Source organism: Pteropus vampyrus, unplaced genomic scaffold (genome assembly GCF_000151845.1).
Source record: "Pteropus vampyrus isolate Shadow unplaced genomic scaffold, Pvam_2.0 Scaffold89, whole genome shotgun sequence".
Classification (NCBI taxonomy): domain Eukaryota; kingdom Metazoa; phylum Chordata; class Mammalia; order Chiroptera; family Pteropodidae; genus Pteropus; species Pteropus vampyrus.
This window is the reverse complement of record NW_011888870.1, coordinates 6,071,395-6,084,457: the sequence shown is the minus strand read 5'-3', so window position 1 is coordinate 6,084,457 and position 13,063 is coordinate 6,071,395. Positions and strand designations below refer to the sequence as shown.

Here is a 13,063-nt window from a genome sequence, read left to right as displayed (position 1 = left end):
CTAAGGAGCGGGTGCTGTACCTTTAGGAAAATGCCCAATTTGCACAAAAGAGCACTAGTTTATGGTACTCAAGTGGGCCTTGCCTTCAACCAGCGGCTGTGGGGGCACCTAGAGAACAGGGAAGTGGAAGAGGCAGCAGCTATCAGTGAGATGTGGCTGCCAAGGCAGCTCAAGTTCTATCAGGCTGTATTACCAGAGGTATGAGGTCTTTATCTAGGAAGGATATAATGCTATTGTCTTCTGCATCGGCCGAAACTGTACTGGAGGTTGCACGTTGTGGCAAAACACAGCAGTGCTCACCAAATATTCCATATGCTTCCTTATAATTCCCAGCTTCTGTTCCAGGTAGGTTGAGGCCATGGGACTGAGTTCTGGTGTAGAAGCCCCCAGCTCTCATCACTGTCCCTGCTCTTTCTCATCCCTGCTTCCCGGACCTGGACACCAGTGCAACACCCATCCCCGTCAGCACTCACCTCTACATTCCAAAGGCTGCTTGCGGCACACTGGGAACCCTTGGCCTAAGGTTGGCTGGAGGTGCCACAGTTAGTGCCCCAACCAGGGACAGTCAGAGACTGGTAACAAACCCTCTCCCCTGAGTTAGGATGCCTCAGGGACACGGGTCCCCAGAGCTGCCCACAGCAGTGACTGGCTGGCTCCACACCCTTTACTGGCTTTCTTCTCTTTCTGGTATCACTTCCCCTGATCCTGCCTGGTGTTTCCTGGAAATGACTATATAAACCACTCACTCACTTCCTTGTCTCAGGATCTGGGGAATACAATGTGCCTTCATGCAGCATCCCAAAATGGGGGAGCTCCCATCAGCTGGGTTCGCAAGTGGCCAGAGGAGTCCCTCTCTTCCCAACCCCCCTCCCCTGTTTACCTGCCTCAGATTTTGCCTGAGTGAGAAATGTATCTTTGTTGTGTTGTTAAGGCACTGACATTTTGTTTTATTTTTATATCCGGGTCTAACCTGTCTAGTATAGGGAGGACTGCTCTATGCGTGACATTTTAAGCAGGTCATTGACAAACAAGAGCACCCTGAGTCCACTCTACCTCCTAAATACCGCTAATCTGCTTTTTCCCTCCATCTCTACCCTAATCTAGTTCCTATAAGCTCTTTGGTCCTTCTGTGATTCACACTGCCCCCTTAACAAGCCACTCCAAGGCTGCAGCCAGTGTGATCTTTTAAAAGTGGACATTTGATTAAATTACTACATACATAATTCCCTTCAATGACGGAAGTCCAAAAGCCTTATCGGGGCCGATATGGCTGTGTGAGAGCTGGCCCCGGGACCTCTCTCCTTCCAGTGTCTACTCTCCGGCTCCCTCATCGGCTTTCAGTTCCTCAAACAGAATAAATCCCTTTCCATCTCAGGACCTTTGCACATGCTTTACACATTCCCAGAATTCTTCCCCGATTCCTCACCTGAGAAATTTTGGTTCATCTTTAAGATCTCAGCTTAGTGGTTGGTCTCTTCTTTAGATAAGTTCCCGAACCCTCAGCTTAGAAAAGTCCTGCTGATACAGACTTGCGTAGCCCCCTGGATATACCTCCCCATTCACAGCACTGATTACAAATTTAATTATTTGTTTTGAATGGGTATGTTTATTTAATATCTGGGGCTCCCATGGGACAGTAAAGGATGAAGATCCACATCTGTTTTGTTCACTGCTGTGTTTCCAATGCCGAGCACAGTGTGACTGGTACATAGATGCTCAATTAATAAATAATGAATTAATGAATATTCAGAGAAGTGCATAGAGGGAAGAAGGAAACCTTGGACCTAGATAAATTTGTGAGGAGGCAGGAATTCAGACACATATAGGAAACAGCCCATGGTAGTCTGGCCCTGAGCTTGCTTCCAGGTTGGGTCCTATGAAGAGCAGCTCCTCCTTCATGTGGGTGGGGGTGGGGAGAGGGGTGGGCCGGCAGGGCTGGTGCATGTTCAAAGCTCCATGCCATGGCAACGACCACTGGCAGACCAATGTCATATCTGCTCTGCCAACATTTGCCTCCCCAGACTATCTCTCATTGCTCTTCCCTAGACCCTTAGGGACACTGTCCCCATCCAACAGCCCCTTCTGCCCTCCCCCTGTTAGAGATGATCAAGTAGAGGCAAGAGTGGTCATTTCATTTGGTCTCAAACTGTTGGGCAGAGCTCAGCCTTCAGCAGGAAACTCCCTCATCTTCTATGAGACTGTCTAAGTGGAAGCATGTTAGTGTGGACACGATTCTGCTACTCCCATCATAGCCTTTGGGCCCTGGTGCTCTTCCTCATAGAAGGATGCTAAATATCCTAAATTGGGGCAGGCACCAAACCTCTCAGCCTCCCTTTATAACCTTGGGTAGAGCCCAGAGGTTTATATGGATCCAGCAATCCGCTTGGCCTGAACCTGCCGCCTGCACAAGTGGTCCACTACCCTGGGCAGTTACCAATAACCCAGAGTTCCTCTCAGTCCTCCCACTCCTGGTTCTCTCTGAAGCACTGGATTTATTGCTCATTCTTCCCCCATCTTGAAATTTACTCCTCCCTGGCATTCTCCAGGATTCTTTGTGATTGCTTCTCTTTCTCCCCTTTGCTGCCTCCAAAACTCTAAAAGTCTTGGTCCCTCTTCTCACTCAAGCCTCTCTCTCTTGCTGGCCCTATCCATTCCTACAGCTCAGGCGTGACTGCCATGAGGGTGAACCCCAAGTATCAGCCCTCTTCCTGACCTTGCCTGCAGGCACTGCCTTTCTTCCCCAACTGCTTGCCGGATAGAGTCGAAATCCTGAGCTAAACCCTCAAGGCTCCAGCCATCTTCCCCTCCTCATGTAGACCTGTAGCTGAGCAGGCTGTGCAAGACAGAGGATTGATAAAGAGAAAGTCCACACTGCTAGTATATTTCTGCCTTGCTCAGCTGGCCACTGTGTCTCTCAGAAGAGAGGCCCTGTGTGAAGGGTGGGGTCGGGAAGGCCATCACCCAAAGTTGGATGAGTCTTGGAGAACGAGCTTGGGCACTCGCGATGGCTGCTTTCCCGTGTCCCTCTCTCCCAGGTGGGTGTCATACACTGCTCTAGGCATCTCTCTCTCTCTCTCACACGATGTGCACAAATGGTGGTGTGGACAATGGTAAAGAGGGTTTGGGGTCTGAAATCATATCATTTAGGGCTAAAGAGGATGGGGATATATTTAAGGGCCACCAAGGGCAGAAGATCCCAAGAATGTGTCACTGGATATGGGGTTCAGGGAGCATCTCTTGGTGAAACTCACCTGGAGTGGGCTCCTAAGCCCTCTGGCCAAGGTCCTTTACTTTAGCTAAGCTGGAGTGTGCATCCTTCCATCTGGTTGGTTGTTCACCAGCTCATGTCTTATCTCCCCTCCAGACTGGAAGCTCCATTAAGATAGGCCTGTGTCTGTCCTGCTGTCTGGCTCTCTAGGCATTCCCTCAATATTTGTTGAGTGAATAAATGAAACATGACTGCCCCTTTCCCAACTCTTTGCTTTTGTTCTTGCTGTCTCCTCCTTGAGATGGTCTGCCTCCACCCTATCTCTTTCTTTACTTGTCAAAACCCTCCCCGTCCTTTGAGACCCGCTCAAACAAAGCTTTCTCTGACCCCCCAGCTTGGAGCCATTATTCTCTGTGTTAAATCCCTATGGCACATAGCTTGCCTCTATCATGTCACTTATACCTTTTGCTTTGGTTTATAATGATTTCTGTATCCATCTCTGTCTTGCTATTAGACAGTGAGCTCCTTGAGTGTAGGCCATATCATCTGTGTATTCTATAGTCCCTATTGCCTGGCATAGGCTGTAGGTGCTGCCTAGGCAGTAGGTGCTCTATAAGTGCTCAGTATAAGAAGGAGAGAGTATTGATGGCAATCAGTGGCTTTTTGCTGGTCCAGATGCTGCTTTTTTCCAGCCCCAAGTGGGGCCCCTGAGATTCTTTTCCCCAGGCTGGGAGCTCACCTGTGCTGACTGGGCCATCTCCAAGCTCTCCCCACTCCCTCCCCACCCAATCCCTGCTAATGCTTTGACTAAATCTTGCTCCATCCCGGTGCCATTTCTGACATTTGCATGGCCTGACCACAGCAGGGTGGGGTGCGGGTGCTAGGGCAGGGGTGGGGGGGAAGGCGGAGGTCGAGTAGCAGGGATTGTCTGGCTCTACAAAGACCCTTGACAAGAGCCCAGGAGAGCAGAGATTGCCTGATATGAAAGGGGCTGAGCTCTAGGGGGGCATCCAGGGGCCCCTGCACTGCCCCAAGCAGAAAAGCATAGGGTGAACCCGAGTCTGCACCATTTGTGCTGATGGAATATGTGTGTGTGTGTGTGTGTGTGTGCGCGCGGGTGCGTGTGGTGAGTGAGTCATCAGGGAGGAAGAGAGGCCCAGAGAAGCTCACAGGCGAGATCTTCCCCTTCCTGTTAGGGCCACCAAAGATTGAGTGGCAGTTGTCCCCCCCTTCCCCCCCAGCAAGATCTGACCCTGGTATTTCAAAGGTTTTCACCCACACTTGGCCCAGAGGTTTTTGCACATCAAAACTTACCAAATTACCTAGGGCGCTCGTTCAGCATGGAGATGTCTAGGTCCTCCCCAACCCTGATTTGCAGATCTGATTCGTACACCCACCTGGGGAAATGCTCACCAGGGTGCCAGCTTCTTGCTGAGGGCATTGAGTAGATATACCTCTGGGAATGCCCAGGGAAGGAGGCAGCCTTACAAAGAGATGCTGAGCTCAGGGGGTCCGACTGCAGGTGGTGGGGAAGGTGGTGAGTGGAGAGGTGAGGCAGGAAGCACCTGCTAGATGGAGGTGGGCAGAAGGCTGGGCTGAGGAAGGAGCTGCATCTCGAAGGGAGCTGTACCAGGCGGAGCTGCTTAGCGTTGGTCTGCTAGAAACAGAATTGGTGGGACTTGGGAAGTTGGGAGCTGAAAAGGTCAGCCTCCTTGACATTCGAAAACAGAAAAATCCGCTGGACAGGAAAATGTAAAACTATTCATACACAATAGCCAGCGAGAGGCACTTTCAAGAGGAACCGACAAACAGAGCTTGCTAGAGCTTACTCAGAGAACCCTGGTGGAAGCAGCGGAAACCCAACCAGAGTACTGAAAACAAATACACAAAACCACCTAGAGAGCCGACTAATGCAGCAGCTCAGAGCAGACTCTGGAGCCAGACCTCCTGTGATCAAATTTCAGCTCTTACATGGGTCACCTGGGGCAACTTAACTTCTTTATGCTTCAGTTTTCTCTTCTGAAAAATGGAGTGATTAATCATTCTACTGCATTAAGTTATCATGAAGGTTAAATGTAGTGTGTGTGTGTGTGTGTGTGTGTGTGTGTGTGTGTGTGTGTGTGTGTGTGTGTGTGTGTGTGTGTGTTAGAACAATGCCTGGCACATGGTAAGCACCGTATAAACATCTGTTGTGGTTATTTAGCATCTGGACATCTAGGATCCAGAAGCCACCGCAGATCTATTTAGACTCTTGCTACTCAAAGTTTGATCCACTGACCAGAAGCAGCAGTATCATCTGAGAGATTGTTAGAAATGCAGTCTTGGACCTAGTTCTGGATGTACTGAATCAGAACCTGCATTTCACAAGAGTGAATGATGAGCGCATTCGTTTGTGAAGCACTGCTTTAGAGCACACTGGAGGCCACATTCAGAAACTAGTCCAGAGAAGGGGCTATTTGGGGAAGGAGGCCAACAGGGTAAGGCTGCCCCGCCTTGGGGTCCTCACAGCCTAGAGAGCCCCCCGGACCCTGGTCAGCAGGGGCACTTCACGTGGGGACACTCCTGGAATCCCTACACGTCATTTTGTTGGGACAGCCTGGTGCTAGGGTCCAGAGTGGGGGCGCGGTGGTTGAGGCCACCCCCCCAGAGCCCGGGGGATGCGGTGAGGTCTAGTGGCGGTTTGCTAGAGTACCAGGTACTCAGGAGATGGTCCACCTGCTCTCTGCTGGAGACTGCGCGAAGGTGGGCCTTCCCGCTTCCGGTGTCTAAGCTCGGGAGCTCATTAAGCTCTGGGGGCTCGGCACCCCTGCCCATGTCCCGTTGCAGTCCCCGTGCCCGCATCTCGTTCTGCATGCTGGCGAAGAAGTGCAGCACGCAGCGGTGCGCGAAGTCCCGCGCGTGCTCACAGCACGTCTCGTCGAAGAGCTTCTGCTCCAGGTCCACGTAATTGCTCCAGTATCTGCGCTGCAGGAAGACTGTCTGGTCGAAGCAAGGTCTCAGGCAGCGGGCCAGGAAGGCTACGACAATCAGCAGCAGGGTGATGCTCCAGCCAATGGCCTGGCGGGGAGAGGAGGGAAGCACGAGGATGGGTGTGAGCAGGGCATGGGTGGTGTACCGTGTGTCAAAGGAGTTCCAGTCTCTCTCTTTACTTATCTCTCCCATCCTTCCTCAGATCTATTCATCTTTCCTTTTAGTCCTCCATCCACCAACCACCTCCATCCATCGGATTCCTTTTCATTCATTCTCTCATCCTTGCATCCACTCATCTGTCTAACCAGCTCTCCATTCCATCCGTCCATCCATCCATCCAGTCACCCATTCTCTCATCTGACTAGATATCTATCATCTTCCTATCCAGCCATCCTCTCAACCATCCTTCCATCCTTCCATCTGTCCATCACCCATCCTCCTACCCCAGCTATCCTCTCATCCATTCATGTTCATTTACTCCCGTCTTTCTTTCTGTTGATCTATCCAACCATCCATGCACTCACCATTCATTTTCTCAACCTTTCTCCTAAATATGCCACCCCAAAGTATGCCTCTTTGACATAAAATTATTTTGAGCTGAAGACAATTATGAGGCAGCAAACAGGAAAAACTCTCTTTACCCTTTCCTTTTCCGCCTAAAAGCAGGGTATAAATTCTTCTTTTACTGGAGACAGACTCTTATCAGCGCAGAGACAGCACCAGAGGAATGTGCAAACAAACCTTACTCTATTAGTAAGGAGTAAGAAACTCCATGTTTCCTCCCGTGTATTTACCTTCCTATAGTTTCTGCTCTTGGAAACCTAAAACTGCTTTCCTTTGTCCTGCCATTTCTCTATAAAAGTATTGCTCTTTGTTGAATGTTCCATACAAGCAGAAATTCTAAGCTGCTGCTTCGAGTTGCTCTTTGGTTTAGGTTTCTCCTACATGATGTGCACTGCATGCATTAATAAACTGTTTTCCTCTTGTTAATCTTTTTGTAAGCATCTCAGCTGAAATCCTAAGATGGGCAGAGGTAAAGTTTTGCCTTCCCCACACTCCCATCTATCCGTCCATCTTCCTTTCATTTTTTTATCTAGTCATCCTCACATATTTTTATCCATCCCATCTATGCATCCATTTATCCTATATTTTGGGGGATGCACTGGGAACCCAGTCTTTTCTCTCACATGTTGGTGGAGGAAACAATTAAATAGGTGATGACTGGCTGAGTGCCGTGTTGAGGGATGTACAGGGAGTCATGGGAATCCACCCAACCTGAGCTTGAGGGCTCAGCGAGGTTTAGGTTGAGACCTGAAGGGTAAGTAACAGCTGTACAGGGTATGAATAGGAAACAGTGTTCCAGGCCAAGAGTGAGGAAACACTGAAAGTAGTTCTCTAAGTCTAGAGCCCACACTTGGCCGATTCCTCTTTCTCCTCTCCGCCCATGCAAAGCTATAGTCTCTTCAAGGCCTTGCTTAAGACCAGAGCAACTGTGTGGACCTGGAGCAGAGAATTCATTCCTCTGAACAAAGTCATACATGAATTCTTATCATGGGTAGATGTGATTTACTATCTCTCATTTGGCCTCTCACGGAGTCACCACCACCACCACCACCACCACCACCACCACCACCACCACCACCACCAATTTAAAATACCCGTGCGAGTATTTTATATGTGAGGAGCATTAAATGTGCCTGATAAACTTATAGCTGAGTCAGGACTCGAACTCTGGTCTCACTGAAATTTCTACACTCTTCCCACTGAACTAGTGAGAGCCTAGAGTGTTTAAGTCTGTAGGGCCCACCAGGGTGGAAGAGACCAAAACTCCCTTTATTTTGCAGGAGAAACTGAGGCCTAGAGAGGGAGTGATGTGGCCAAGGTCAGGGTCTGAAGCAGAATTAAGTCTGGCCTGACCACTGGTCCTCTCTTCACTGCACTATGGGCCTGTCTTGGCTCCCCAAAGGGCTGGGGCCATGTTTTCATTCTCTATAGCCACAGTGATACTCTGCATGTGTGGGTTCATGTAAATATTTTTTGAGAGGCACAGCTCAGCCCGGGGCTCTGGAAGTGGTTGTAGTGGAATCTTGGGTCTGGGCTGGAAGTGGGGCTGAGTTTTGCCCCCAGGATAATGGAGTTGGCACCCTATGGGGAGCTGGGCATCTATCTAGGCAGAACCTGCATTGTAGGGAGGTGTTTAAGAGGGTCAGGAGTTATGACGTGTATTCAGATCTCTGCCTGGCCTTTTACAAGCTGTGTGACTTTGACCTTGTGAACTAAACTCTTGGAGCCTCAGTCTCCTCGTATGCAAAATGGGATGATAATGACTACATTCACCTCATAAAGTTATTCCAAGAATTAAATGAAGTAATGCATATGAAATGCTTAACACAGTGCCTGATACATAAGAGCTCAATAAAGGGTAATTCGTATTATTTCTGAGAGGTGGGAAGAATATGTGTATGGTGTAGAGGACTGGGCAGAGCAGTATATCTCCAGTGCTTTCCTGCCATCCAGACTCTTGAGGATGGGCTGAGCTGACTCCCAGAGGATGTGGGCACTTGGTCTCTGCCCCGGCGTGAGTCAGCACTGATGGCCAGGTGCCCACTTCCTAAGGCCCAACACTGTCCTGTACATGGATAATGCTCCGGGTCTCTCCAGGGACCACATGCTCCTTGGTTGTGTCTCTAGCAGTGGGAGGAGCCTAAGGAAGTCATGTGTATTTTCTCACCCCTTGGAACCCATGCAGGATGTTTGCAAAGGTTAGAGGAGGACCTTTCAAATTACCTGTGACAGGCACCGCAGGTAGCGAGACACTGCCTTTCGAGCAGGACTGTCCCTGACCAGCTCATCCTCCTTGCAGGGCACCTTGGCCAAGAAGAGCTGCACCTGGCTGGGGGTCATGTTGGCAAAGTCCAGAAACTTCTCGGGGTCAACAGAGCTGCTGAAAGCACACACAAAGCACTTCCCATCAAGGAGGGCCAGGAGGATCCAGACGAGGGGGGCGGCCAGTGCTCTCTGCAGCACGGAGGAGCACATATACCTGAGAGTAGAAGAAAGAGGGGCCAGCGTCACAAGGGCAGCCGGAATTCACTTACAGCAGGAAGGCTATAGGGGAGATGCAAAGATGGACTTCCCAGGAGGGCTGGGAATACCAGCTGTGGTTACATAAAAGGAATGATTGCAGCTCCCACAGGAGAGTTCCCAGAAGCGGAGGGCAGGGAGGAAGAAGGGCTGAGGGCTCCGGGGGGACCCACGACTGGAACACTGGGGAGCTGGTGTCCTTCCTGCTCCAGGCCTTGTAGGAGGCACTGTTGGTGCCCTGTCCATCCAGAGGCATCTACGGCTTTGGAGGGTAGTTTCTACTCAATGGAGGCCTGAGGGCCTCCAACATTAACCACTTCAACCACTTGAGTGGCTCTGCCTGAGGGCTTTGGAAGTGTCTCTGATCCCAGAGGGGTAGGCTGGAAGCACTGGAGAGTTAACAACCCCCAAATCAGCCTTCGACCTAAGAGGGATGGGGCCTGGTGGATAAATACCCCAGCTTCCTTGACCCTCAGTGGGACAATTCTGAGGTGTGTCCTACCTACTCTGTCAGAGGGTCCCCGGAAAGACTGAGCCCCAGTTACGTACTCATTATCACATTCTTCCCAGAGACTGGTTTTGAGGGGAGCCTAAACCAAGACAGCCCTGCCCAATAACCCTCGCAGAGGTAGCATCTCAAACACCTCCCCCGGCGTCCAGGGAGCCCACCCTCTGGCCGCCCCCGGGCGCCTCTCTTGACCTACTCAAGTGGCATGGATTGGGTGTAGGTCACAGGACAGGAGCCCAGTGGAACCGTACCCACTGGATCCCAGAGGAAGAGGACAAGGGCATGCCCAGTGCACGATACATCTCTGCGAGGCTGGAGGGAGTATGGAGCCTCCGGGGAGCACAAAACAGGCTGTTGGGCACCAGAAGGGAAGGGGGTTTTCTAACTTGGACTGTACACAAACATAAAGTAGTGTATGTCTCAGTGTGTGTGTGTGTGTCTGTGTGTGTGCGTGCGTGCTCATGGCTTACCCAGTGGTGAGTTACAAACACGCCGTAGGGCAGGGTGGCTCCAGCATTTTCTATAGGGGCAATGTGGTTAGAAGGTGAAACTGAGGACTCGTCATGAAGTTACATTACATACCCTTGAGAACATCTCAATTGTTCACATCAAAACATAGGAGAGAGGAAGAGATCATAAGTGGGCTAAAACCCACCAAGCCCCTCCTGCCACCTCTTACCCACAGGTCTAGAGCACTTAGGTATTTTGTCCAGGACACTACGGACCTGTGCTTGAATCTGAGCCTTGCCTCTTCCTAGCTCCGCTGTTACTGAACCTCTCTGTGCCGCAGGTCTCTCGTCCTTGAAAATGGATCCCACAGAGGAGCAGACCAGGACGGAAGTGAGAATTAGGAGGCTGTGCACATACAGCACTCGGCACAGAGCGTGGCACCGAGTTGGTGCTCAGCGTTGGCGTTACCTACAAATTGCTAAACTGTGTCAACTGATTTTGATGGAGGGCACTCAGCAAGTGAGAGGAACAGAGGACACAGCGGTACAAACTGCCCTTGGGAGCTGCCCTCGGGCACATACGGGAGAGAGATGCAGACTTTAAGCCAATCATGTCTCCCACTACATGCGAAACTGGCTATGCATGTTATGCGATGGCCCTTCATGCATATGGTGAAGTATAACCAATGGCCAGTGTGACAGATGTGACCTGGGTATTTCTTGGGAATCTTATATCATTCATGTGTCTCTAGCACTGGCCATGAAAAGTTGACAAATGACAGGAACAGAAATATCTCTTTCCAGGGTGGAAACTGCGAATGGGTGTCTGTGAACTGATGATGTTCCAGTTGGGGAAAGGAAGGGGCACACCTGACAGTGCTTCTGGGGGTGGGTGGGGGGCCCCTGACAATGCCCATGGGGGTCACTGGGGCTTGGGGGTCACCTGGCAGTACCTATGGGGGTGGGTGGGTAGGGGGCCCCTGACAATGCCCACAGGGGAGGGTCAGGATTTGGGGGAGCCGCTGGCAATGCCCGTGGGGGAGGGTCAGGGTTTGGGTGCCCCTGGTAGTGCCCGCGGGTCACCGGGTGATGTGGGACCGCACCTGATGATGCCTGGGTCCTTCCTCCGGCGCCCTGCCGGCCGGTGCCACTCCTCGACCACCAGCACGGACTGCCGGTTGGCTAGGAGGCCGCAGAGGAAAAGGGCGACGGGGGGTGTGAGCAGCAGGCCCAGGCCGTAGAGGGCGTTGTAGCGCACCAGGCAGGGACAGTTGAAGTCGAAGGAGGAGTACAGCTTGACTGTGACTGCGGCCAGCAGCAGGCAGATGCCGTTCATCACCGACTCAGAGCTGGACTGGAAGTGCTGGAAGAGCATGCGGAACTTATCCATGGCTCCTGCCCGGTGGGTGGGTGGCCGTGGATGAGGGGCAGTGAGGCTTCAGCTGCCTTCCTGGCCAATGCCAAGCCACTCTGGGGGTGAGTCCAGGCCTACAGGAGGTTCTTTTCTTTCAAGGGCCTGGGAGACCAGGAAGAGGTGGTGTTCAGCTCTCAGCCCAACCTCCAAGGATATAGGGTAGAGGCAGGCTCTCTCCGAAAGGCTCCCCTGCCCAGACCAATTGTCCTCCAGCACCACTCCCCTCCTCCCTGGGGGAATGAGTCACTGCGCTGTGACCAGCCAACCCAAAGCACTCTAGGCAAATGCGCCCTGCCCTGTCTCTCCATCCCTCCCCGCTTCTCGCCCCAGCCCATTCTCTCCTCTCTTTGGGGTTTGGATACTGAAACCTGACAGCTGGCGGGGCTTCCCATAGGGGACAGGCAAATTCTGGGTGTGGTAAGGCCAAGATGCTGATGGAGCCAATTTTATTTTCTTGGGCAGAATTATGACTCGACTCAGCTAAGCCCAGGGGAGAGTTCAGGTTGGCTTTCAAGCTGGGAGGAACCAGGAGGGGCACCTTAAAGCTTCAAGGCTTTCTGAAAAAGAAGACCCTTGAGAAGAGTTTAAACCATGTTTCTGTGTTTGCCAATGAAAGGCATTACGGAAGGGGAAGGTCCCCCAGGCAGAGGATACCAATAGGCAAAGATGCGGTGGTGAGAAGCAGCCTGCTGTGGCCAGCAGTTTTGGGGTGCTGGAATGCAGGTCCAGGCTAGATGGAGCAGGGCTCAGTGGGGTCAAGGCCATACCAGTCCCTGAGGTTTTCCCTTCAGCCCCCGTAACTTGCATTCAAGGCCCTCCTAACTGTATCCAGAGGTGTCTTCCCACCTCCACACCTTTGCTGACACCATCCTTCCCACTGAAAACCCAGGTCCCTTCCTCCCACCTGTTCTTCAAGAGGCAACCCGGTCACCAAGCCATCTCTGGTGACCTCAGCTTTGTGGGATCTTCGATGTCCCATTTGGCCCTGGGACAGGCCATCTCGGCCTGTTAGTAATCTTTCCTAGGTGTGGGAGTTAGATCTCCCATCTTAGATAGGGTCCTGGACCTGCACCTTATTGTTCTCTGCAGCATCCAGGGCTGGGGGTGGGTGAGGTATCCAGACCCCAACTACTCAGGCTTTTCCTCAGTCTTCATCCCTCTGGCTCCCTTGCTGCCAGGCTAGGGCCACCCCTGAGATAAGGAAAACCTCAGGGACTCGTATGGCTTTGACCCCACTGAGCCCTGCTCCATCTGGCCTGGACGTGCTGGCATCCTAGACTCTGAGTGATGGCCTTAGTTGACCTCATACATCAACACTGTTGTTCTTTCCTCGGAAGCTGGGTCCTCAGGGTCATGAACGTAGCTTCCTGCCAACCCTCTGGTGCATGGGAGGAAAGTGTCCTGAATCCTCCCCATCCTCTAACTGGCCA

General features: G+C 51.7%; 1 protein-coding gene across 1 annotated transcript; it reads right to left on the bottom strand.

Annotated features, from left to right (window-relative positions):
- Window positions 1–5,779: 5,779 nt before the first annotated feature.
- On the bottom strand, window positions 5,780–11,609 carry CALHM3 (calcium homeostasis modulator 3). The gene is made up of 3 exons (XM_011363819.1): window positions 11,323–11,609; window positions 8,966–9,221; window positions 5,780–6,265 (listed from the first exon to the last, which is right to left on the bottom strand). Exons 1-3 carry the CDS (start codon window positions 11,607–11,609, stop codon window positions 5,780–5,782), a joined length of 1,029 nt encoding a protein of 342 aa, XP_011362121.1.
- Between the last annotated feature and the right edge of the window lie 1,454 nt (window positions 11,610–13,063).